The sequence below is a fragment of the Acomys minous genome (genome assembly GCF_964271855.1).
Source record: "Acomys minous genome assembly, chromosome: 17".
In the NCBI taxonomy this organism is placed as follows: domain Eukaryota; kingdom Metazoa; phylum Chordata; class Mammalia; order Rodentia; family Muridae; genus Acomys; species Acomys minous.
Genome location: NC_140500.1, coordinates 27464337 through 27491894, shown reverse-complemented (window position 1 = coordinate 27491894; position 27558 = coordinate 27464337). Strand labels below are relative to the sequence as shown.

The following is a 27558-nucleotide window of genomic DNA, read 5'->3' as shown; positions in this document are numbered from 1 at the left end:
ATTTTTCAGTCTTTGTGTCTTCTTTTCCACCATGCCAGCCTCGTGACCAGGACTTGGGTGTTTTTATTTACAACCTCCCACCACACTAACCACACTAACGAGGTAGATAGCTGCTGAATTGATAAGGAAAACCACCCCCACCAGCACCCCCACAAGCCAGCTGAATAAAAAGGGGGGGGAGCCCCCAGAGAAACATTTTAAGAAAGAGAGAGGCTGGCTCTCACTCATGACTAAGTAAATACAAATTAAATCTGCAGCAGGCACTTGCCAACTGTTAGATTATGGAGAAGGTGAGGGGTCTTGGGTTGCCTCCTGGAAGGGCACTGTGTGCCATGGTCTTGTCTGCGTGTGTTACACAATTGATTCAGATACAGGCTTGTATAGCATAAATCCTTTAAGTGGCCAATTTAGTGATTTTTTTTTTTAGTATACCTACAAGCTGTAGGGCCATCACCACATTCCAGAACGCTTTTATTATAAGAGAAGAAACCCTGTATCCATTAGCTGCCACTGTTCCTTCCCGTAGCCAACAGCCTCCACCATGCGTGGTGTGGGCATGTGTTCAGATGTCTTGGATATATCTGTAGACACGGACTTGCCAAGTCCCGTAATAACTGTTTAATGGTGTAAAGAACTAGCAGTCTGTTTTGCAAAGCATTTTCACAACCTCCCGTCTTCGCCAGCAGTATATGTGTGTTCGCGTCATCAATAACACTTGTTATTATGCGTCTCCTGATGATACCTGTCTCAGTGCTTGTGAGCTACTGCCTCACTGTGGCTTGGGTTTGCAGTTTCCGGACAATTAGCGCTACCGAGCAATTTCCGTGCATCTGTCAGGCCATGTGTGTACCTTCTTTGGAGAAACAAGACTTTCAGCTCTGTTTGCCATTTGTAATTATGACGTCCATCATTAAATTACTTTTAATATAATTAAAAGTTTCTATTGCAAATATTTATGGTACCTAAAGGCATCCCACACAGGCATGTGTTGTTCATATAGTACAGTCTCCTCCCCCCGCGATTCCTCTAGCTCCCTTTGTTCCCCAGGTGTTTTTTGGCTTCTAATTTCATACCATATGTATACACAATTTTGTGTTGCTATATAAAATCTAGAAACAACAAACAACAGAATATGTATTTGTTTCTCTGAGATTGGCTTAATTAGCTTAATATGATTTCTTCAGCTGCGTTCATTTTCCTGCAAACCAAGTGAACTCACTCTTCTTTACGTCTGAAAACAATCCATCATGTACGTATGTGCGCTAGAAGAGTGTGGCCTGCTGTAGGCTACCTGGGCTCTGTCATTGATTTCTAAAAGTTCTTTTTATATTACGGATATGAGAGCTTTATGGCATATGTGGTATGCAAATGTTTCCCTGTCCTTTTGCCTGTTCTCAAACACAGACATGCGCTCACACAAACATTCAAACACACACTCACACACATCTCATACACACACATGCACATGCACGCACACACACATCCTCACATGAACACACACTTCCTGAATCTGGCTTATTTCACTTAGCATAATGATATAAGGTTCCATCCACTTTCTTCAGACTGCTTTACAGCTGAACAGAATTATATTCTGTAATGTGCACCACATTTTCCTGATCACCTATTGACAGATAACCTAAGTTGGCCCCATTTCTTGGCTACTGTGAATAAAGCAGCAGTAATCATAGCTGTGTGAATGTCTCTGTGGCATGTTGACATAGACTATTTCAAATATTTATTCCAAAAGTGGTATAGCTGTCTCCTATGATAGTTCTGTATTAATTTTTTTTTGAGGAATCTCCATACTGATTTCCACAGTGGTGGTACCAGCTTACAACAACACCAGAGATGTCTTAAGGTTTCTCTTTCCCCACGTCCTCACCAGTTTTGTTGTTGCTTGACTTCTGTTTTTTTATAAAATTTATTTTATGTGTATGGGTGTTTTTTGTTTTTTGTTTTTTGGTTTTTTTTTGCCTGTATGTGAGTGCTTGGCCTCACACAAGTCAGAAGAGGATGTCGGATCCCCAGGAACAGTTTGTAAACCACCATGTGGGGACTGAGCCTGGTCCTCTGGAGGAGCAGCCGCTGCTCTTAGCCACCGAGACGTTCGTCCAGCCCCTGTGTGACATCTTGGTGCTTGCTATTCTGCCGGCATCCCCCCTGGCTTGTTGTTCTTCCAATTCTATCTTAACATGTTTTGTGTGTGGTGTGTTGTATATGATGTGATGCATGTGTAGTACATGAGCTTGTTAGTGTGGCCTTGTGCACGTGTATGTGTGTGTGTGTGCATGCATGTGGGGACAGAGGTCAGCATCAGGTGTCTTCCTCAGCGGCTGCCCGCCTTATTCTTTGAGGTAGAGTGTCTCACTGAACACAAACTTAGGGCCTCATGCCCGCAGGCAGGCAGTTTACCAGCTGAGCCAACTCCCCAGGCCCCGTATTCTGTTTTTGAGAGGTGTCTGTTCAGCTCAATAGCCTATCCGTTGATTGGATAATTTGGAATTTTTGCCTGGAGTTCAGTTTTTACGATTTTGTATATATTCTCTACATAACCACCTGTCTGGTGTGTCGTTGAGAAACATTTCCCCCTTTCTTTTTTTTTTTTTTAATTATTTATTTATTATTTTGTATACAGTACTCTGCTTGCATGTACACCTCCAGGCCAGAAGAGGGCATCAGATCACGTTATAGATGGCTGTAGCCACCATGTGGTTGCTGGGAATTGAACTCAGGACTTCTGGAAGAGCAGTCAGTGCTCTCAACCTCTGAGCCATCTCTCCAGCCCCCATTTCCCCCTTTCTATAACCTATTTCGCTCCGGCAATTGTTCCTTTTCCTTCCAAAAGCTTTTTCATTTCACTTGTTGATTCTTGGGATCTTGGGATTATTTCCTGTCTTAGTAGAGTCTTTATTTCAAAAAACTCTCCGGCAACAGGTTGAAATGTTGCAACTATATTTTCCTCTTACAGGCTCAAGGTTCAGACCTCATGTTAAGGTACAGGGTCCATTTTTTTTTTTAGCTAATTTTTGTATGGGCTGGGAAGTGCAGACTGAAATTCCACTCTTCTGTGTGTGAAGATCCCATTCTCCCAGCAGCATCTGTCAAAGGGGTTATCTTTTCTTCAGTGAGTGATACCTTTGTCAGAAACAGGGTGGCTGTTGCTATGTGTTTATTTCCGGGTCTTACGTCCTATTCTGTTGGTCTGTTTATGTCTGGTTCTGTGCCGGCACAACACTGTTTTGGTGCCGTGGCTCTCTGGTGGAATCCTTCTGCTAAGGGTTGCTTTGGCTATTTGGGGTCTTTTGTTTGGAAATGTGAACTGTGGGACTTTTGAACAGCGGGAAAGGTGTAACTGGAGTTTTATGAGGGTACGTCAGAGGTGGAGATTGCTGTTGGTAATGTGGCCATTTTCATATTATTAATTTTCCAATCCAAGGAGGGAGGAGGTCTTTCCATGTGTTGCTTTTCTGGGAGCCTTTATTATGGCTTCAATGGTGCTTAGTATGGATCTGTCTAAGCTGTTTTATGCCCATTTGATTTAAAAAGTAGGTCATGTGTGTGTAGGAATACATCTACCTCTTCTCGATTTTCCAGTTTTGGAAAAATAGATTTTCAAAGTATTACCTAATTATTTTCTGGGTTTCATTAAGATCTGTTGTAGTTGCCACCTTTTTAAAATTGCTTATTATATTATTTTGGCCTCCCTCTCACTTCCTATTTGAATTTATGTGGATGTATGTGTTTCAGTGGGAGACACCTATCTAGAATTTAGTAGGATAAGGTATTGAAGTCATCCACTAGTATTTTATCAGAGGATATCTGATTTTTGTGTCCACTAGTGTTTATGACATTGGGAAGCTGGTTCAGGGCATTTATATTTATAATTATTACATTTTCTTGATGAGTTATCCCATTTATTAGCAGGTAGTGACCTTTCAAAAAAATCTCTGATGACCAATTTTGATTTGAAGTCTTCTTTACCAACTTTCAATAACTGCACAATGGTTTGTTTTTAGCTTGTATTCACTTGACAAATCGTTTTACATCCTGTGACTCTCAGTCTGTGGTGTCTTTGCCAGTGAGGTGTGGTTTTTTTTTTTTTTTTTTGGGAAACAAAAGATTGTTGGATCCCCCAACCCCACTCTTTAATTTGGTCCCCTACTTTATACCTCATTGGTGAGTTAGGATCATTTATATTGGAGGATATTATTATAATATGTCCAGTAACTCCTATAGGTGTGTGTGTGTGTGTGTGTGTGTGTGTGTGTGTGTGTGTGTGTATGTGTGTGTGTATGGATGTGCTCGTTTGTGTGTGCACATATAGAGACTCAGTCTTGGGTGTAGTCTTGGGTGTCTTCCTCCACAAGCATTGCTGCCTCAACTATTACGTGGGGGCTAGGGACCTGAACTCAGGTTTTCATGCTTTCACAGTAGGCACTGTATTCACTGAGCCATTTCCCAGGCTGGATCCCTGTATTGATTGATACTTGTTTATCATATCTGCCCCATTATGTGCTACTTTACCATGTTGGACATGATAGATCCCTGCTGGCATTCTTTTGTTCACTCCTCATGTGAGGGTTTTCACTTTATGTGCTCATATGACTGAAACTGTCTTTCTTCCCTTGTGTATTGTTTTCCTTTAGGAATCTTCTGAGGTGATGACTAGATGGTAATAAACTGACTTGGTTTGTTCCTGTCTTGGAATACCCTTATTTTTTTGTCAATTTTAAATGATAGCTTCTTTGGTTGACAAGTATTTATTTTCTAGGCATTGAAATGTATAATTTTATGATTCTCTGGTCTTTAGGCTTGCTAATGAAAGTATGATGTTATTATTTATTCTGTGTTCTCATTTGTAAGTAAGTTGATACTTCTACCTTATAGAATTCTAATGTATGTATGTATGTATGTATATATATGTGTGTATGTATGTATGTATATATATGTGTGTGTGTATGTATGTATGTATGTATGTATGTATGTATGTATGTATGTATGTATGTAGCTTTAGGCAGGACCTCACTATGTATACCAGGCTGGCCTCAAGGGGATTTAAGGCTTACACCACCATAGCAGCCCTTTCTTATAGTTCTCAGTCTGATCCTTTTGTTATTGTTGTTGTTTTTGAGACAGGGTTTCTCTGTGTAGCCCTAGCTGTCCTGAACTTGCTTTGTAGAACAGGCTGGCCTTGAACTCACAGAGATCTGCCTGCCTCTGCCTCTGCCTCTGCCTCTGCCTCTGCCTCTGTCTCCTCCAGTGCTTGGATTACATAACGTGTGCCTGGCTTCGGTCTGATCCTTTTGCTTTGTATTTTGGACATCTTGACTGTAACGTGTCATGGGGAAGTTCCGGTCATGAGTTTAGACAAGAATTTTGTTCTAGACTCCAGATTTGGGGGATTTTCTGCTATCGTCATCACATGATTTTCCATACCTTTAATTCGTCTGTCTCAGCTTCTCCTTCAATCCTGTAGATTCTTAGGTTTGGCTTCTTGGTCATAGTTCAGATTTCTTTGGCTTAGGGTTACTCTTATCCCCTAGGCTCCTGTTTGAACTCACTGTTGCTCAGCCGTCCGCTGACGTTTGAATGTACTATCCCTCAGCTTTTCCCGGCATCCCTGACATTCTTCCCTCTCTTTGGTCATATTTTCTGCTGGCCTTGTTTGTTTGATTTATGGAGCTTTCAGTCTCCCACATTGATCTGCCCCCTGCTACTTCGCTTTCCTTGCTGACTTTTTCACCCATAGTGCTCACTTCCTCATCCACTTTGCTCAGCTTTTCTTCTGATTTTTTTTCCCCTCCAGGGCCTGGATTGAATTAATTCCCTCGTTTTCATCGTCCTGCAGGTCATTTGTTCTGCTAAGCCTTTGAAACCTCCATTTAGCATTTTCCATGCTTGAGTTCAGCCACTGAGCCGGGATCTTTTGGAGGCGCCATGCTGTCTTGCTTGTGTATATTACGTCTCCATGTTGTGACCACACGCATGTTGGCTTGGGCATCACTTCCTGTTTGATTTGAAGATCTTCCTGTTGAGAAAACCTTTCTGAAGGTTCAGTCCCCAGTGTAATTCAGAGAGGAGAAAACAAGTGGCGGTGTCAGGACCATCAAGCCGTGCATCACCAATGAGTGTAAAACTGAAAGTGGTGAAACTACTGCTGTGAAGTTGGAAAATGGTTAGGGCAAGTGTGTAAAGATGAATGCGATAAACGAAGGGGGTGAAGAAAGGGGGAGAAATGCACAGAAGAAAGCTCTTCCTCCACATTCCCTTGGCTTGTGGGGGGGACAAAGAGTTCCAGGGTTCTAGTGCCCAGCATGACCTAGCCACCTTCTTGACTGAGAACTGGTCAAGAGAAGACCTGGAAGAGCCTTGGGGCTCAGGCAGCTCTACGTGCCCTGCAGTGACACCTGTCTCAGCTCTTCGCCAGCCTTCTCACTGCAGTTTACGAGATGAAGCGGACCATGCAGGTAGTACCTAGTCAGAGAGGGCCGCTGTTGACTGACTTCCTGTGAGGTAAACACATGGGGGACACCGGCTCCAGCAGCCCCCTTCCTCCCCAGCTCCTACCCCTCCAGAGACCCTTGCCAGATTTGTGCTGGACATGCATGGGCTCCTAGCTCAGAACGTGCGTGCTTGGTTTCCTTTGCTCCACATCATGGTGCGGAGACCACACGACTGTGGGTGCCCTAGCCATGTTGCCACCAGCAGCCGAGGGTCATGGTTTGGCCACTTCCTTGCCAGCACTTGGCATTTTCTGCCTTTTCATTTTTACCAGTCTGGTGGGCGTGGAGAGCCCTCACAGTGTGGTGTTAGCTTCTCTCTGGCTGATGACTAATAAACTCCAACGACTTAAACTTGCTGCTGTCTCATGCAGTACTTCTCCGTAACTTTGTTTGTTACACTAACAGGGTCTTCTGACTCCTTCAACTTGGTAAGTTCTTATATACTATGGGCGTGAGCCTTGTGCTGTCTCTCTATACCTGCCTCCACGTATATGTCCCATCTACGTTTACATCTCCATCCATGTCCGTTTCCCGCTCATATCCCTATATGTATATACACATGCCAATCTATATCTTTATCCACATTACATATCCGTTGTACTATGTATAACTTTATCAATTTCTATGTTCACAAACATTTCTGTTTGTATCCATATATCAGGATCACTATATTCACATCACTATCCATATTCGACTCCACATCCAAATCTGTATATATATATATATACACACACACATATATATATGCACACACACACACACATACATATACATATATGTGCTCCACAGAGGGATCGCCCATGCCCCTATGCACACACATGTTACAGTTACTGGTTGAGCAGTGAACAGATAAAGATCTTATTCTTATGGTGTTCATATTCTTTTTGTTTTGTTTTGTTTTTGAGACCGGGTTTCTGTGTGTGACAGAGCCCTAACTGTCCTGAACTCCCTTTGTAGACCAGGCTGGCCTTGAACTCACAGAGGTCTGCCTGCCTCTGCCTCCCGAGTGCTGGGATTTAACGTGTGTGCCACCACATGCAGCCACTCATATTCTTTTTTTTTTTTTTAATTAAAGCAGACTAATAAATAAGTGGAAAAGAACTGTTGCATTGAGTAACACAAGGAGGAAATTCAGTGGTGAGGGGGAAGTGCCAGAGTGGAAGGTGACCTTTTAAATACGTCACTGAGAGGGTGACATACAGGCAGACTCCTATGGGGGCTGGCCCCATACCTGGGGAAGCATTCCATGCCAAGCCATGTTAGAGGCGCTGAGGTCCCAGAGGGGACCGAGTATCAGGACCCCGTGGCCCCAGGACTCTGGCTCTCAGTGTGATCATCAAGGGATTGCAAGTTATGGACAGTACTAACACCTTACTCAGGCTCTAATGGGGCCCATCCGCCTGCAAGAGCAGACAGAATGCTATGGCCTAGCATCTTGTCCTGTGCTTATGAGGATGCCCCAGGTCACTGTCTTCATCGAGCCAGGCTTCCCTGCCTTTTGTTCCGCCAGTCTCTTAGACAAGGACTGTTATGTACAGCCTCCATCGTCTGGAGGCTATGTGTCTTGCCTTTTCCAACAACCCCAGCAGATGTCCACAGACCACGTCACATATCCACTTTCCAGAGCTAAACCTAGTTAAGGGCGGTGGTGTCTTGAGTCAGGCACCATGAGCCCTTGCTGCAGGATAGCCTCACATGTGGCTTTAAGCAGGACATCTGACAGGAGTCAGCCGCTGGCCTGCCAGCTTCCCTAGCTCCCAGGACACCAGGGAGGACATGGATTGGTACATACATGAATGCTGAGGCCAGACTTGTGACAAAGACAGCTCCATCCATGGCACAGAGATGGGGCTAGACGGGTTTTCTTTCCTGTGGGGTGTGCAGAGGAGCCACTTCACTGAGGATCTGCGACGATGCCAGTGACATTTGTGAGTGAGCACTAAGTGATTCGAGGACAACATCAAGGGGCACCCCGGCCATCAGCTCCCTCCTCTAGCCTGGGAACTGTCTTGTTCAGAGGGACAGAGGGCAAAGTTTGCTTTGGAGCAGGTGGCAACAGGATCATTAACTGGGCCACGGACTTCTTGAGAACTGCCATCATCTTCTTAGGACCCAGGTGTCCGGTAGGGTCAAGGAACAGGGCTAAAGAAGACAAAGACAGGTACCTCTCCCAGAGGGAGGACCCCGGTTTCACACCTCTCAGTATTAGAGCAAGCTGACAGGATGGCCCAAGCCTAGCAAGGGCCCTGCAGGATCTCAGTGGGTCTTGACATCAGAAATCACCAGCAGAGGCCACTGCAAGCTTTGCATCCTCTGGAATAAGATGCAGAGATGTAAGAGGGGGCCCGGGTGAAAAGGGGTGCACACCTACACACACACACACACACACACACACACACACACACACACACACACACACCATCTGTGGAGCTGTTTCAGGAGATAGCGAACACTCTGGGCTCTGAGGCCCCTGAAAAGAAAGCTGAGGAAGGGAGCCTGCAGGAGAGAAGGGTGCCCCCCCCAAACCATCCCAGCCTGCTGAGCAGAGAGCAGGCAGGGTGGGATGGCGATCATCATCTTGACCAGGCTGGATATAGTCTGGGTCATCAGTGTCTGTTGGGCACAGTGGCTTGCTCTTGGGCAGTTGTCTTAGGCCCCTGGGTAATCTCTGCTCCTGCCTATAGTTCCAGCTGAGAGGGTCCCTTGTCTCCTCACTGTGGCATAAGTGACCAGCTTTGACTCCCAGAACCTGGCCCAGTTCTCTCTGCGCTCCCAGCCGCTCTTTCCCTTGTACCAGGTCCCCAGAGAGGGCCTTCTTTATTCCAACCTATCTCTGCCAACTAAACTCTGAGAGCTGGGGCAGCAGTGGGAAGCCATTGCAAGGTGAAGGTGAGAGCGACCGCCTGGCAGGATTCCTTCCTAGTGCTGTGGCTAGAGTGAGACTCACGCACCACGCGCCAGGTGTGCACCTCACTCTCGTCACTCAGATTAGCCCTTCCTCTGCCGCAGCTGTTTGTCTTGGTCGTGTTGTGAGAGATGGATGGACAGAATTCAAAACATTCAGACCAGAGCTGTGTGGAGTGAGTGCCCGTCTGGAGCGGGCACCTGCTGTAGGACAAGTGGGAGAGGCCAGCGGGAGGAGAATGGAGTCTTCGCTGGAGGTCACCAGCACCACGACCACCCCACCCCCACCCCCATAGAGCGTCAACCCTCACGCCATTCCCATATCTAGCCCTGTGCACCCTGCCGCTGGGCGCGCCTCACCACGTCTGGCCCAGTCCTTTGCTAGCGCCCCTCCCAGTCCCGCCCTCACCGGAGGGAAGTCCCCGGGTAGGGGCGGTACTGACTCAGCCCGGGAGGTTAGTCGGGTTTCCACACCTTCTGTGGGTCGGATAGCGGAGCCGCAGCCAAGATGTTTCTGGAACCCCAGGTAGGGTTGAGACATCGAGGGAAGGCGGGTCTGGAGCGCTCCAGGGCAGTGTCTGGACCACAGCAAGACAGCCGGGCTAAGGTTTCTGCACTTCAGAGCTTGAGAGGCGGGGCCAGGTCAGGAGGGAGCTGGCCTGGGACAGCCAGGGCAACTCTTTCTCCCGTCCCTATCGGGACACCTGCCGCCACTTGGGCCTCGCCCAAGGTTCAGCTGCTGCCCTCCTAAGCTCTGCGGACACCAGAGACTCCGGTGCTTGAAAACCTGCGCGGCGGGAGGAGGGGGAAGGATGGGCAGGGTGGGCTCAGCGGTGGAGGGTGCTGCAGGAGAACGCGCGCCCCCACACCCCCGCCCCGAAAGAGCAGACTTGTAAAGAGCAGTGGCGATCCTGGAATTTTCCCTATCCTTGGGCTCAAAACCACTGTTTACTCCATAAGTGCTTGGAGAGGGGGAGCGGTCTGCGATCATGTGGGAGGTGTGTGCTTGTATGTGCGATGTGGGCGGGAGAGAGAGAACGTGTTTATATATGGGAGGCTTAAGTGAGAGCCGTTAAGAGGCAGGTGTGGGGGCAAAGCTGTGCCTTCTCAAATGTCATGTGTTTAAAGAGAAGAGTGCCCAGTGTGGAGAAGGCTGAGAATTTCCCTAAAATTAATATTGAGCCTGAGCCGCCACCCGCACTGTCCCAGTTGTTCCATAGAAACCTCTTTTGAGCCAGGGTGGGCTGTGGGATTCAGGTGCAGTATGCTGTACGGTGTCTCTGGGGCCCTTAGCTTGGAGCAGACCTGCCTAGACCAGGCCCCGTGCAGACCAGTGATGTGGAATTGTGGAACTGAGGAGCCAGCACTAATGAAATGACGATGCGGGACCTCGAACACATGTATTAAGCACCTGCTGTGTGCTGGCACTGTAGTTTGCAGGGAACTAAGCAGGCCACAGTCCTTATCCTCGAGACTGATCGTCAGGCATGGTTCTCAACCTGTGGGTGGAGACACTTTGGGGGTTGAACGAAGGACTCTGACAGGAGTTGTATATCAGATTTCCTGCGTATCAGATATTCACATTACAGTTCTTTTTTTTTTTTTTTTTTTTTTTTTTTTTTTGGTTTTTTTTTTTTGAGACAAGGTTTCTCTGTGTAGCCTTGGCTGTCCTAGACTCGCTTTGTAGACCAGGCTGGCCTCGAACTCACAGCGATCCGCCTGCCTCTGCCTCCCGAGTGCTGGGATTAAAGGCGTGCGCCACCACGCCCGGCCACATTACAGTTCTTAATAGTAGCAAAATTACAGTTATGAAGTAGCAATGAGATTTTATGCTTGCATCACAACATGAGGACCACAGCAGTAGGAAGGTTGAGAACCACTGCAGTTAAGTAAAGTACAGGATGTGTTCTATATCAATAAGCACCAAGGGATGTAGATGCACACCCTAGGCATACCTCGGGAGGGATGCTCCTGGTTATTTTGCTGGGGCAAAACAACACTCAACTGCAGTGACTCATGGCACAGGCGATGTTTCCTCTGCTGACACCCATCCTGGGTCATTTCTGCTCTGCCTCACACTCCTTGCTAAGGAACAAAGTTGACATGGTCACATGGCAGGGAGAGGCCCTGCATTGGCATCTCAGTGCTCTAGCCTCAACGACACACATCATTTTACTAACTACTAAGGAGCTTACACGGCCTCACCCAGTCCTCAGCAGGAGTGGTGGTGATGACAGCCTGTGTACCCAGGAAGAGGCTGTGTGGCACACTTGTGCCTAGAGCTCTGGCTGCCAGTGTGGCGTGGTGCTTGTACCTTTGGCAAGGTTTGCCAGGAAAGGCCACAGAGATGTTCTGTGGGTCTAAGGACCCCACCAGGGAAGAGCAGGGAAGAGCTAAGTAGAAGGGACAGAAACAGACAAGAAGGCAGGACAGGCCTGGGAGGGGAAACCGCCTGGGTGTGAGGTTGGGCTTTTGGGAGCATTGCAAATTAGCAGGACAGGCTATGGCCCTAGGGTCTCGGAGGGGCTGCCAATGCCTGGGGCTGTTAGGCCATCACTGAATGCTTCATGGAGGGCTGGGGGTGGGGGAGGAAGGAAGGCAAGGACAGTGCTGGCCATGTCAGGGCCAGCGAGGGAACATAAGGGGAGCTCAGACTCCAGTGACAGAGACAGTAGAAGATGAGAGAGGGGCGATTTGGTACAGCAAAGAGGCCTTGCAGCTGACAGGACTGTGACATTGGGAGTGGGGTTGGGGTGTAGGCATCATTAGCCCGAGCAGAGACCATAAAGTGTGCAGCCATGCAGGCTGGGTATGGTGGCACGCACTCAGGGAGGCAGAGATAGGCAGATCACTGTGAGTTCGAGGCCGCAAAGCCTGGTCTATAAACAAGTCCAGGACAACCAAGGATACATAGAGAAGCCCTGACTCAAAAAAAAAAAAAAAAAAAAAAAGTCTGCGGTCATGCAAGGACGGTGTGAAATGTAGTTGGAGTGTGTACAGTCCAGAGTTAAAGGAAGCCTGCTGGCCTTCACTCCACCCTCGCGCCCTCCAGCTGTGCTGCCTTCCCGTATTCTGCCCTCTTCAAGCGTCTTGATCTTTTATGTGTGCTTCTCAGCAGAGGCAGCTGAGGATTCCAGCCTCTGGGAGTGGTGGCCCTGGAGTGCCTAGGGCTGGAAGAAAGTGGGGACAGCACTCCTGTCAGCTGTCCCTGTGAGTGCTGAGGTCCCAGACTGGTGGGCCCAGGAGCAGAGGGGTATACAACCCCTCTGTTGGGTCACAAGCCCAAGGCCCATGAGGACAACATGTGAGCGTGGGAGCTGAGGTCAGAGAGCTGGCCTGCCTGTGGAAGCTGTCTATACGCTGAGCTTCAGGCTTTTTAGGATCTGTTGAGAGTGACCTGGGCAGCCTGGGTCTGTCCGGACTGCAGGGTGAGTAAGGAGGCACAACTGTTGTGTCTCTCCACCCTTCCCCCCTTCACTCACTGGAAACTCATCTCTTACCCATCTTCAGGAAACCCTGACTTCTCCCTCAGTTTGTTTCCGACCCCTGTGCATCCTTGGAACCCACCTGACCCTTGATCTTAAGGAGATTTTTGTCACTCATGGTATAAAGTCTCCTTCTGTGGCTGAGGTCTCTCCCTTTCTGTCACCTGCAGCGTAGGCTAAGACACGATGGATGCTTGTTGGCAGAGTGGGGGAAGGAAGAAGCAACACAAGAGCTAGAAACCATCTAGTCCTGCCTCCTGTTTTTATATGCAGGGAAACTGAGGCCCAGAGGACTCAAAGCCTACCTATGTTTAATCAGAAGGTCAAGAGTCGAGGCTGGCCCCCTACTCCAGCCTCTATGTCAGGTTCCTCTATGTCAGGTTCTAGGCTGTGCATCCCTGAGACCTGTCCGAGGGCCCAAGACAAGGGGATCTTAGTGGCAGACATGTTCAAGGACCCTGGATGACCCCAACTGAGGCTGGAGTGAGAGATGGGGAAAGCTTGGGGAGGCAAGGTTGGGAGGACAGGAAATCTGTAGGCTCTTGGCCCTGTGGCCTCTCGGATGCTGGTGGTTAATGAGCTTCAGGAGGATGGCCCTGCCCCTGATGCAGTGCTCCTTCTCTCTGGGACGGATCCTGCCATTTCCCTAATGTCAGTGTGGCTTGCCCAGAAGACTATCCCTGCCTGTAGGGGGCCTGCAAAGGTGAGTCAGAGGAATCCTGTGTTGAGCAGCCTCAGGGAGTTGGGCTGCCAATGAGGGGGTCTCATGAAGTCCTCTCAGATTCTTTCTTCAAGGATAGTTACTGACTGATGAAATAAGGCTGCTAAGACACAAACTTGCATCAGCAGCCTTGAATGCAAGAGAGGCCCTGTGCATTCCCTACCTTCGCCCCCCCCCCGACCCCCACCCCATCCCCCGGCCACTATTTGACACAGAGGAGAAGCCAGCCTCATTCAGAGAGGGCTGCAATCCATTCAGGTGGGCTAGCATGGTCATCAGCGTGTGGGGTGGTGGTGACAGGGGCAGGATTTTAGGTGGATAGCTGAGTTAGTTGACAGTGCAGGCCCACTGGATACAGTGGGCCTCCGAGCCACAGGTGTAGAGCCTGCAGAACTGGGAGGTCTGGGGAAAGAGTTAGACAGTTAAAGAGACATACATAGTGATGTATACACAGACACATAAAGAGATGCTCAGACCCACCGAGAGAGAAATGGACATCTAGATAAACAAAGAGACAGACACACGTATAGATACACAAAGAAACACTGGCACAGATAGACACACACACAAATACACAGATGCAGACATGCACAAAGAAATACACAGATACACACACAAATATATATAGACAAAGATACATAGAAAGAGACACATAAAAGTATACAGATATACATATACAGTGTAGATAAGTATACAGTATACAGATAGATAACAGATACACGTATAGACACACAATACATTGATAGGCCTACACAGACACAGATATACAGAGGGATATATACAAAGACACAGAAATACACAGACCGAGACATAACAGACACAGAGATACATAAGCAAACACACAAGATACACAGACACACACACAGACAAGGACACAGAGACACAGAGACACATAGATACACAGAGAGATACACCAGAGCTATGCAGGCAGGTACAGAAAGAAATACAGCCACAGAAGCAGTTATGCAGACACATAGGTGCACACAGAAATAAACACGGAGATGTTTATACAAACGTAGTTACACACAGACAAACCCCAACACAGAATCAATCACACACACACATCGAAGTCTTCCCACTCCTGTTCGTGGGGCCTCTCATGCCTGTCCTACATGCTGCTGTGTGGGGAAACTGTACTCAGGGGCACGGGACATGGGTAAGCCCTCGGGTTTCTTTTTTTTTTTTTTAATATTTTATTTAAATTTTAATTTATGTCCATTGGTGTGGGAGTGTCAGATCTTGGAGTTACAGTTGTGAACTGCCATGTGGGTGCTGGGAATTGAACCCGGGTCCTTTGGAAGAGCAGGCAGTGCTTTTAACCACTGAGCCATCTCTCCAGCCCCCAAGCCCTCGGTTTTCAACAAATGAGTGGATCACCGAACTCTTGTTATTTTGAATAAATTTTTAACTCGGATTTTCTAAAACAAGGAAATTAATATTACCTACTCATAAGAAGGAACCATTTTTCCATTTCTTTTTCTTTTTCTTTTTGTTTTTTGAGACAGGGTTTCTCTGTGTAGCCTTGGCTATCCTGGACTCACTCGGTAGACCAGGCTGGCCTCGAACTCACAGTGATCCACCTGCCTCTGCCTCTGCCTCTGCCTCCCGAGTACTGGGATTAAAGGCGTGCACCACCAGGCCCGGCCACTTCTCCATTTCTAATGCCGATTTTTTGTGTGTGTGTGTGTGTGTTCTTAAAAATACACAAGACAACATTTCCTTGTGGCAGTTGGTCATCCTTGGCTTGCCCTCACAGTAGGGAGGACTGCAGTGGTTCCCTGGGTCTGTGCGTGCAGCTGTCTGTTACCCCAGTTCTGCACTCATTGCTGGACTCACCCAGAAGGGATGTACAGCTGTGTCACAGCTCTCCTGCATCTAGCAGAACCGTCAGTGTCTTCCTCCCGAGCATATTAATGTATTGATTTATAAACTTTCCAGCCTTATTTATCCCATGTTCCTGGAACAAATACTGCCAAGTCAGGCTCTATTATGTTTTAAAATGTTACTGTGTTCATTTTGTTGATTTGTGCTGTTTCTTTGCCTATTTTCCACCTACATTTATAGGTGTTCCACACTTCCATTCTACAGATGCTGGGCACATCTGGAGTTCTTGTCTATGTTAGTTTATGGGATGAACAGGAAAGCGTTTCTATATGACTGAATAGCTGAAGTTGTTTGTTTGTTTATTGCGGGGAGGCAGGGCCTCTCCATTTAGTCCTGGCTTCTCTGGATTTACTATTTAGACCAGGATGGCCTTGAACTCACAGAGGTCTACCTGCCTCTGCCTCTAGAATGCAGGGACTAAAGGTGCGTGCCACCATGTCTAGCTCTGAGTAGTTTAAGTATCATACAAAATTCTTATTCTCCAAGGCCTGAAATAATTCATTTTGGGGACTCTGAGCCAGCACTCAGTTGTATTTCCTGGTTGTGAGATCCAGTTGGCTGTCAGCTTACTTCATGTGCATTGTACTTATTGGTCTATCCACGTTCTAAACATGTTTGTCTCTTCTGGGTTATTTGTGTTTTCTAGAAAGACTCTAGGTCAAAGGCTTTCAGGTCATTTAAAGTTACACAGTGCAGTTTGTGAAAAGCTCCCCCACTCCTTTGCCTCTTCCTCCATTGTGCATATAGCTTCTCTCTCTCTCTCTCTCTCTCTCTCTCTCTCTCTCTCTCTCTCTCTCTCTCTCTCTCTCTCTCTCTCTCTCTCTCTCTCCCCATCTCTCTCAGTGGAATCCACGGCCTTGTACATGTTACAAAAGTCCCAGCCATTGAGCCATGCTTCCACCCCAGTCCCGGGAAAGTTTGTTCATTTGTTGTTGGTGTTTTGTTTTGTTTTGTTTTGGTTTTTTTGAGACAGGGTTTCTCTGTGTAGCCTTGGCTGTCCTGGACTGGCTTTGTAGACCAGGCTGGCCTTGAATGCACAGCAATCCCCCTGCCTCTGCCTCCCAAGTGCTAGGATTACGTGCTGCTGAGCCCGGCTTCGTTGTTTTGTGACCCGAGTCTCACTGTGTGGCCCAGGCTGACCTGGAGCTAGCGGCCCCTCCTGCTTCAGCCTCCCAAGTGGTGGAGCTATACACATGGACCACTGTGCCCCATTGCAAGATTTATCTTTTTAGTTGCATTTCAGAGAGTTAGCTCTTGAATTAAAGACATTCTACTCCCTCCAATTAAATCTATTTATTTACCTTCTGGCAACTCCTTCCCTCTCTTCCCTTTGCCATAATTCTGGTTTATTTAGAATTTCTGCGAGGGTTCCCCAGTCTGGTTTGGTCTCTCAGGAGCTAGCTACTCCTCCCTGCTTTTGCCTCAGGCTGCCCCATCCTTCCCAAGGGTCCTTTAGTTGTTGGCCAGGTGAGGGGGTCCCTGATCATGGTGGTCCCACTCACAGGCCTTAAACACCCACAGCATCACCTGTGAGCTGTAAGTCCTAGGATAATGGCATCAGCCCTTTTGGACATTTGTAGTTTTTCCTACAAACGGGATGTAATAATGTGAGCTGTTCTAGGGAAGGACAGAGGTGACAGTGCCACTGGCCCTGGGCGCCCAGGGCCTGAATACACAGGAGCGCTGCTGTGTTGGCAGCGTGGGGAGACTTAGACATGTGTTTTGTTGTGTTTCAGGGTCTGCAGCCACTAGATAAGGGCCCAGCAGAGACGTGGGTGCCCCTCTACCCACTCCTCCCACTCATGGACACACAGAACACTCCCTGTTTCAAGCCATATGGGTCTTAGGGATGCATCTCAGGACCTCTGCCAAGATGAAAATCCAAGCAAGTGGAATGATTTGTTTTTAAACACACAGGGGGAAAAACTTTTCTCAGTCTAATTAGGTGTCACTTAAAATTAAAAGGACCCCCTGTCCCTTTTTCTATATTCAGCAATCACAGGCAGCCATGGGGGGGGGGGGGGCGGGGCTGACAGCTCTCAGAATTGCCTACGTCAACCCCGCCCCGCCCCGCCCCGCCATCCACCCTTCTGGCCTAGCCTCTTTAGGGCCCTCATCTCAGACCCAGGCAGCTTGTTGTCTCCTCTCTTATGCCATGATCCTTGTGCAGGGCTGTGGCCTGGACCGAGCTGGCAGGAGTGTGCGCAGGCGTCTTCCTGTGGGATCCAGGCAAGAGTCCTGGTCACCGCCCTAGGCTCTGACCACCAGCCGGAGCATCCAATTCCACATTCTTCAGGGGACAGCATTTAGAAAAGAGTAACCAATGAGAGTAGCTTCCACATAATTTCTCCTCCTTCTTTCTAGCCCCCTGGGAACACTGCTAGAAAGAGAGCGGCCAGTAGCTAAGACGCTCTGTTTGCCTGTTGTCCATGTCCGTGGCTAATTTGGCTCCAGAAATCCAAGATCAGGAAGCCAAAAATGCATTCAAGGGAGGCCGTTAGTTCCTACAGAGTCAGCTTAAGAGGAGATGAGGTCATAGGCCAAGTGCTGCTGCCGCCCAAGCCCTGGGCCAGTGGGAGGCAAGCTTGCAGCTGCATTGCCTCCTGGGAAAGGCCAAGGGTTCTCTGATAGCCCACCTGCTCCCACCCCCACGCCTCTCAGACCTCGATAATGGGACAGTTATTGGTGGACAATGACAATTCTGTCCCCTGAGCAGCCACCAGAAGAAGCCAATGGACAAAAAGAATAAGTGGGGGAGTGGAAAGGGAGGAGAAATCTCAGACGTAGCAGAATCTGCAGTTAGGAGTGCGGAGATGGCAAGATTCCTCCGTTAATTCATAGTAAATACGGTAATAGAAGGGATTTCAGAAAAAAAAAAAAAAAAAAAAGAACCACGTGCCGGTAACAAAGCTTTAATTATCAGTGTTGCACTCAGGCCCTGCCTTTGTGGTGAAGCCACCAAAGGAGGTGCTGCGGCTGGCACTCTGGTTCCCATGGCAGCCGTCTCCTTGTGGGAAGCCAGCCTGATACCCTATGCCAGGCCCTGGCCTGTTCTAAGAGCACAGGAAGGCAAATGTGACCCTTCTTTTTTTTTTTTTTTTTTTAATCTAATGGCAGTTTATTTATTTTTGCATGCATGTGTGGGGCACATGTGTCATGGAACACACATGTGGAGGTCAGACACTAAGCAAAGGTCAGTCCTCTATTTCCCAGTATATGAGTCCCGGTGACTTAAACTCATGTCTTTGGGCTTGGCACAAGTGCTGTTATGTGTGGAGCCATCTCACCAGCCCCAGACGTGACCTTCCTTTATGGCATTGTGAATATGACTTCTTGAAGCTTGATATGTGGAAACCAACATCTGGCCCATTGCCACCCCCTGCCCCTCCCCCCCCAGCTATCTTATGTCCACTGGGCTTGGAGCTCCCATAGCCCAGTCACTGGATTAGGGGCCAGCTTTGTCTTTCCAAGAACTTCCTTGCTGTAGAGACCACAGGAGGTCAATGGGAGGAGAGGGTGACAACTTGAAGGGCCTATGAGCAGAGAAAGGGGCATGTTATTTCTATACCCCTAATGTGGACAGGATCCAGTGGTCACCCTAGGCCACTGTCACTCTGAGCCCCCATGCCTGGGAGAGGGCTGGATAACAGGTCAAGCAAGGGATCCACCTGCCAGAAATCAGAGGCAGCCTTTGTTTTCTCCATCTGCACTACGGGCCAATTGGCCGCCTTACACACAGGGTGTTAACGGGCCCAGAGGCATGGCCAGGGAAAGGCTGACTATCAGTTCGCTGTCTGTGTAGGACAGCAGCCATATCTGTGTCCTGCTCTTGTCAAAGCAACCAGGTGTAGCCTGAGCTTCAGAGCTTCACTTTACAGTCACATGTTGCGGGGCGGGGGCAGGAGCGGGGGCGGGGGCTGGTGGTGCTAACCCTTGGCAGAATGCTATGGCTGCCTTCTGGCCAGCTCAGGCCCGGGTATGCTTGCAGCCAGACCTTGCCCATCTGCTGTGTGTGGCTCCAGCAGACAGCATCAGTAAGAGCTCAAGAGATGGGGTGGAGAACACTTAACAGCTCTTTCAAGGGACCTGGGTTCAGTTCTCAGCACCAACATGATGGTTCGCAACTGCCCGAAGCTCCAGTTTCAGGGGATCCATCCAATATCCTCGAGTGACCTTCATGGTCACACAGGTGGTACATATAGATGCATACATGCAGGCAAAACACTCACACACGTAAAAAGCAAAAGCAAAACAAAACAACACACACACACACACACACACACACACACACACACACACACAAACAAAAGAAAGAAATCAGAAAATAAAAAAAGTTAAGGGAGACGTTTTAGTTCAAAGTGAGGGACCCTGGCCTGGCGGTTAGAGCTTGGAGGAGGGAAGACAGTCTCCAGAGGAAACTGGAGCAGGGAGTCTGTTGGGCTGCACAGAGCCTGGGGTGAAGACTCTCAGGCAATAACTTATGGGTAGATTGTGTCATGGGCAATACCCTGAGACACCGAGTCATGTGTTTATCACTCATAACTTGAGCCAGGCTCCCCAAGTGCCACCTGCTTCAAGTGGAGGTGGGAACTTCAGCCCATGGGAAATGACCTGCATATCTGAAGGTCAGAGGGCAGGGGGATTGATGATAACGTTGTGGTTAGCACAGGATAAGAGGCCTGTGCCCTACATGGATGCCTTGTTTTCCCTCAACAGATTCCCCAACTCCTATCCTGCACACATGGGGGGGGGCAGGGGCGGGGTGGTGGTGGTGGTGGTGGTGGTGGCTCCCTCTGTCAGATTCCCACTGCCCCTTGATGCATATGGTACCTCAGATCATGGTGGAATGACCTATCTGTGATCAGTGCCTCCTTTCCCTAAGTTTTTCTGGTTGGTGAACCCAGTCAGGGAACAGCAGATGACAAAGAGGGTAAGATGAGATGATGGGGAGGTCCCTGCCTCCGCCCTGACCCGAGGGAACTCTGGTTGGAGAGGGGTTGTGAGGTTCATTTCTGCTCCCTGTTAGCAGGAAGGCGCAGACCATAAAGGTCGGCAGAAGGAATGTCCCTAGCAAGTGCCCAGTAGTTTCCGAACCAGGAGATGCTTGGCGCTTGAGCCTCTTCCCTTCAAGGATGAGCAGCCGAGCCTGTAGGGGAGGTGTGCCCTTGTCTCCCGCAACACTCCAAGCCTTTTACGCTTTGCACTTCCCCAGCACCCTCTCACACCCCTAGTTTTAATTCAGAACCGCTGTGTTCTAGGGAGGGGTGTCCTTGCCAACAACCCGATGACAGCCTTCTGGGAAGTGTGACAGAGTCCCAAAGCCTCTGATGTCAATTCTCTGGCCCACTGAAGGCTTACAGAAATGTTTGTACTGGTACCAGGAAGCTGGCTGTGTATACACTGAGCGGGGAGCATTCATTAATGAGCAAGGAGTAAATGCTCTGGCACCTCAGCCCAGTGGTTTCTGGGAAGTGAGATTAGGAGCCATTTTGTAGGGTCCCTGGCAAAGCTGGGCTCATGCATCCCCTATCTGAGTCCAAGCAGCCAGCACAGCCCTGGCTGTGGCCTCTGATCTGCCCTTTCTGTTTTGTGCCCTTCATGGTAGGGGCACAGGGCTGGGCCCCAGCTCCATCCTGGAGCACCCCGCCCCCGCCCAGCCAGCAGAGGAGAGACATGCAGGATGTGTAATTTTCAGTTGCTAATTGTGACGTCCTGCAGCTTGCTGAGCTAAAAATAGTCTCCGTTTCTGTTGAGTAGGTTAAAAAATAGAAGCCTGGTGCTGCCTCAGAAAAGCAGACCCTCTCCCCAAACTGGCAGAGGTGGGGAGCCCGCTGAAGCCTCCCCTCCACCTCCTGGCCCAATCCTGGGTATTTATGCAAAATGCACCCTCAGGGTGGGGGGGTGGGGTTTCCTAGTTTTTTTCCCAGAAGTCCTGGTCCCTTTGCATGGGGCCCAGGGACAATGCTCTAGCAGCCTCGGAGCCCTTGAAACCATCTGGGCAGAGGGTCAGCCTCCCTTTTAGCCTTCCTCCATGCTCTTGAGGGTCTTGTTTCCACTGAGACATGTAGAGGACATGTTGGAGGCCTGTGAAGGAAGGCAGGCCCGGGCTTACCTGCACATCACCGCCAACCTGAGCACCTGAATGTATGGCCTGGGGGACAGGGCTTGGTGTCCCCACCCGACAAAGGAACATTCTTCTTCTGTGCTACAGGAGAGCCATGCTTACAAGAGTCAAGTTCCGTTGATGCCTAGCTCATGGCTGTCTCTGATTTCTAATATTAGACATTTAAATGTCGACAAGGTCAGTTGAAAGCTACTTTTACTTTTCTTAGAAGTTTCTAGAACCACAGACTCTTGAATCTGGGACGGGCCCTGGAATTCTGAATGTGCTTGGCAATCCTGCCCCAGACAGTCCTTTTCTTCAGCGTTGTAAAGAAGCTGCCAGATTCTTGCTTCCCGGCTGTGTGGGACTGTCTTCTCTGTATGCCGTTGTCTCCGTCTCTGTTGAGATTGTGGCTGGCTGTGTGTAAGGCCAGCCTGCTAGCCAGTTGCCTCTCTGGGGCTGGCAACCAAAGTTCTTCCTTTAGTGTCTCTGGAATGAGGAGTTGAGCTTTATAAAGCCACTTTGGGTCAGGTGTACCGGGAAGGCAAATCCTGCTCACCCCTGCCTCCTAGAAAGAGTTGGTGTTACAAGCAGGTAGCTGGGCCTCAGAAGTCTGTCAGTTGGAGCAGGCTGACCTGCTCTCATCACCCCCCCCCGCCACAACCCCTCCTGAAGGATAATGCTCCTGTCCTAGCTGATAACCATTTAGAGCCCTGCTCTCCCCACTCCCCTGCCTTGCAGTCTGGAGCCTCCGAGGCTTCAAGTTAGAGGTTGACGGACAAAAGTGAGGTTGTGTTTCCTGAGACCATGCCCAAAGCGTGCGTACAGTCACAGGTGAGGCGCGGGCTCTGGGACGGGAGTGACGGAAGCAGCTGGCTCGTGGGTAGTGAGTGCAGTGACTTGACTCTACTCTGCTGTCTACCCCTTCCCTGTGTCCGGCTAGGCTGATGGTTGGCAGCAAGGGGCTGAGTATTTAATGAGGCCACTGGAGGCCAAACACACCTGGGCCCTCCCACTCCACCTACCTCTTGTCCTCCGTGGGCATCTTCAGTCCAGGAAGCAGGAAAAGTGAACCAGAGTGGGAAAGGACAGAACAATGGCTCAGGTTCGGACAAGTACAACAGGAGTGGACGTGAAGACACCACCACACACAGCATGTAGAGTGAGGTCAGCCGGCACCTCGGTACCTCAGTCTGGATCTTCCAGTCTCCGTTTGCCACAGCTGTCCTCACTTCCAGGACTCCCCAGTGGGGACAGCATCTCTTAGTCCATCTAGAGTCTGTAGGCAGAGGGCACTATTCTCCAAGCACTGCCTCCCGGCTGTGGATGCAATGTGACTTGTTGCCTCAAGCTGCCATGCCTTCCCTACCACCGTGGGATGTACCCCCCGACTGTGAGTGGAAATAAGCCCTTTCTCATTTCAGTCGCTTTGGTCAGGTGTCTTATCACAGCGACAGGAAGAGTAGTTAAGCCACCACAGTGGCCAGGGCAAGCTTTCTCTGTGCTACTTGGTGCATAGAGCTGCACTAACATCTCTGCAGCGCCTGGAGGAGGGGGCCTTCTTCATGATCAGTGGCCAAATCTTGCTGACCCCTCTTTTCCTTTCTCAGGGTACCTCACAGCTGTAGGCAACCTGCTAACTATCTTGTTCTCTCAACTCTGTCAGATCCAGAGAGTCTCCCCCGGCCCTGGCTGCCTGCCACTGCTCTTGTGTGGTGCTGGGGCAGAGCTCCAAGCACACACCTGCTGGAAGGAAGCATCTCCACATCAAGGACCGTTATCATGTCCGCACTGCATCCTGCCTGGCTCACATCTCAATGTGCTTGTTCTGAACTCGGAGCCATCCTCCTGTGTCGTACCCCCCTACCACGTTTCCCACAGTCAGGTGCCCATGCTGTAGTCTACGATTGTGGTCCTGAGGCTTACAAAGATGGAGCGATGGCTCCTATCAACTGCTGGAGGGAAGCTAGCTCCTGGTTAGGTGTGGGGCTCCTGCCCCCTCTCTCCTGATAGTTTGGAGCATGTTCTGAATGTTGGGGGTCGGGGCGGGGGCAACAGAATCAAAACAATGACTGCTATCCTCCCAGCCCAGATTCCATAGAGATCAAAACTGAAGTGGCCTCCTGTGTGTGAGTGCTTCATTGGGGAGTGTGGTGCCGGGGAACAGCAGGCAGAATGCATAGTTACGGGAATGTGTTTGCACACCACACGCTGTGTTTGGCAGAGCCCTGTGAGGTGCTTGACTAACCGGACTGAGGGTGTGTGTGTGTGTGTGTGTGTGTGTGTGTGTGTGTGTGTGTGTGTGTAAGTTTCTCACTGGTTTCTGTGTCCCATAGATGGACATTTGCACACAAGGTGTAAAAGTTCCCAGGTGTTGCCCGTAGCGACCCCAGACTCTGGTGTATGCATATCCAGGCTGGGTCTGCTTGTCTCACTGCTCAGCAAGAGCTTTGGAGTGTGCTGATGGCTCTACGGTCTTAGGTCAGAGGACACGGTCAGAATCAGGGACAGCCACTGGACAAGTTGGCAGGGTACATCACAGGTCACATGGCCGTATCTGGTACTGCTCCAGGAATGCGCACATCCTGGTTTTCATCTTCTTACTTAGACCTCACTTGGCCCTACAAGGAGGAGGGATAAGAAACCCAGCTGGTTACAGCTGAGGGGATGGGCGTAGAGAAGCCTAGAGGCTTTGTCCCAAATGCAGAGACATCCATACCCCAAAGGAATCCACATTCCCAAGCTCTCTCCCATGTCCTGAGCCTAGGTAGGGCCTGCAGTCCTGAGAGAAGACTTAAGGAAGTGGGGGGCCGGATGGTCATAGCTTGCGTGTAGATGTGACGTGGGGACGTCCCAAGGCAGTGCCGTTGATGCTGGGCCTGGCATGGGCAGCAAGCATGAGTCTGGTAGCAGGACCCTGTGAGCCACTTCATGCTCAGGAAGGAACAGGAGAGTTCTGGGCAGGCACTGTGGCCGAGCCTCCAGGGAACGATAAGGCTGTGCTGAGGTACAGTGATGGGAGAGCCGCCAGGAGGCAACAGGGTGGCAGCAGGAAGCTTCTGGACCTGCTCACTTTGCCTGTCTCACCTTTGGCCAGTTGGCCAGCCTGCAGCTCATCCATTTCAGTGGCTAGCAAAGAGCATCCTGGGCTCGCCTCTGCCGGACAGCCTTCCATGCCCACCCCCACCCTGAGGCTCTCTCCGGCTCTGATGCCAATGGGTAAAGTTGGCTCACCCAACTTCAGTTCCTTTCATGCCAGGAGAACTCTGCCCACACAGGGAGGGCTACCTTCTTCAGTGGTGGCTCCACAGAGCCAGGGGAACCCAGGTGTGGAAACAAGTCTCTGTCTCTCCTCTGGGCAGGAGAGACCCTTTCACTAGACTTGCAGCCTGGATCTCTGAGCCTGCCCTCACACCACCTGGCTTGACATGGAAACTGAGAAGCGTTTCAAGGGCTGTCTGCAAGGAGGCAGTGAGTCACTTGTTCTGTCTGGCTGTGAGGAGCACTACGGAGTTGAGTTGATTGGGTCTGTAATTAGAAGGCGCTTGTTTTCTTGCTTGAGCGGAGGAGAAGGGTGAGGAGCGGTAAAGCCAGCGAGGTAGAGCCTTTTTGCCCTGTGCGTTTAGGAACTGTAGCGTGGCCCAGGCTAACTTCTTTTGGACTAGGGGCAGAGACAAAGGTGGGCCTCGGAAGCTAGCCCACTCTGTCCTAGAGTCCCTCTGGCCTATGGAGCTTCCGGGGTCCTCTGCAATGGTTTCTACCTCATAGGGGGTCTAGGTGCAGCCAGGAGCCTTGTGGGTGTACTTCCTGATACTGCTTTTTACCTGGCAGTCCTCAGAAGATGCCACTGCCAAGCTTGCCCCCAGATGGTGTAAGAGCCAAGCAAGATGGCTTTGAAAAGTCCCTGTGCTTTCCCCACAATGGCGGAAATCTTGTTTAGCTGGCACAAGGCATTAAAGGCTGGGATGTGCAGGGAGCGGATGCCTGGCCTTCTGTTTGCCTGAACAAGAGTCACCCTTGTGTCTTGATCAGGGACAGAGTCAACCCAAGCGCCAGGCCTGGGACAAGATCTTGCACTTTAACAAGACCCGCTGCTCTTACTGCTATAGGGGACCACATTTGACATTATAGAGAACCCATGCAAAGTGAGCTCCCTGTGCCATTGGCGTGCATGTGGCATGCAAGTGACATCAATCAGCGGCACCTGTGGTACAGGTGATGGGGGCCTAGTGTAGACATCTCACAAGGGACACCTTGGCTTCCTAGCAGTCTCAGATGTGCGCTTTGTCTGCCCTGAGGATCCCAGACCCTGAGGATCCCAACTCAAGCCTGACTCCTCCCCGCCTTTACTGCTAGCTGTCTCTGCATCCTGGTCTCCTTCACGCGTCTGTGGGACTCATGACTCTGACCTGACCTCAGGGCAAGCATCCAGGGCAGAATGGAATGACAGTACACAGAATAAATGGGATGAGTTGATGCCACCGCTTACTGTCATTTACAAAGCCGAGCCTTACAAAGGGAGCCTTTGCCATGTGCTCCCTCCAAGAGATTCCTGCTCACTTCAGATTCCCAGGGCAAGGTATCTCAGGGAACTTCCCCTGCCCCAAGGACTCCTGCTGGTCCCCCAGACTTCTCTCCTTGAAGGCAGCAAGGCTGTCCCTTCTACAAGCGCAGAACGACAGTATATTAAGACCTAGACAGCCTCCCCCTGGCTCTGGTTCTCTCAGCACGGTTAAACTTAGCAACCCCACCTGAGGGTCTCTACAGGGGCCGTGTGAGTCAGTGGGAAGCTAGGGCATGCCTCATCCTCACCGTAACCTTCAACAACCCCTTCTGTCCCGAGCCCCTGCTGCCTCTGGAGAGGCAAAACTCCAGTGGTGTGGGCTACGGAGGTGCTATTGGCCAAGGCTACCACCCGCCAGCCACCTTTGAACATTCAGAACTGTGTGAGGTTGAGGTCCACCCAAGCCTTTGTGAGACTCTGAGGCCAGCAGGGCCACTGCAGCGTTGTTTGACTGTACAGATGGTCACTGAGTACCACGCTGGGCCTGTGGAAGGACACAAAAGTCAGGGCACAGCCTCTTCTGGACTCGAGGGTTGATGGGAGAAGAGGGAAGGGATGCTTCCTGGAGATGGAGCACTCACGCTGCGCTGGGAGAGCTTAAGATTTCTTTCTTTGCCTTCTGCCTCAGTTGGCCTCAGTTTCGTGATCTGAAAAGCGAAGGCTTTTCTTGAGTCACGGGTCCACAGAACTGACTCAGAGATCCCTTAGTAAACACTCTGGGGCACAACGTTAAGCTTGCCTCTGTGTTTCTGATGCAGCAGGGCCAGGCTGGGCCTGAAGAGAATGTGCACCTAACATGGGTGAGGTGCCCCAGCCATGGGGTTTCTGGCTATCTGAACTTTAAGGGGAGCAAGCATTATGATAAGGGCTCCTCTCCCCTTGTCCTGGGGCTTTGTGTGACTTCCTGTACTCATGGCAAAAGATTTTTTTTTCAAGAATTCCAAAGAAACCTCAAGTTTTCCTGTCAGGTTAGTTAGAGTCACTGCCTACTGCTTACTGCCTCTTGGGATAGGTCATTGCTGTACAATATTGTGTGTGTATGGCAGGGTGGGGGGGGTCCTCTGTAAAGACAGTGGTTTCATGGATGTCAAGTTATCACAGTTTCTATATATTTGGCATTGTGGAGAAACTGAGTCAAGTGTGGCTGTGCACTGTTGGCGCTGAGCCCCGTGTTTGGGCTATGCAGGGGTCACAGCACCAGGGCAAGTGTGGAGTCATTTTTACTGCTCCCTGAACAGGCTCCCGTTCAGCGTGGACGGGATGCTGTGCTGGAATGGAGCCACAAACTCCAAACTCCGCTGGTGCTGCCTGCAGCTTCCATCACGTCAGGATGGTCTGACTCCTCTATCTGCCCTTGGCTGCAGGTGCCCTGAGTCCACCTGCCCCAGGGATGA

General features: G+C 49.9%; 1 protein-coding gene across 3 annotated transcripts in view; it reads left to right on the top strand.

Moving 5' to 3' along the window:
* RASGEF1A (RasGEF domain family member 1A) overlaps nt 1–27558 on the top strand; it is an 88193-nt gene that overhangs the window by 44847 nt on the left and 15788 nt on the right. Inside the window, exon 1 of one of the 3 annotated variants that reach the window (XM_084765602.1) lies at nt 9807–9933. The exons of the other annotated variants lie outside the window; for them this stretch is intronic. Coding sequence (XP_084621728.1) covers nt 9916–9933 — 18 coding nt within the window. The 5' untranslated portion in view covers nt 9807–9915. Of the gene's footprint in view, nt 1–9806; nt 9934–27558 lie in introns of those variants that run through there. 3 annotated transcript variants of the gene reach the window in all.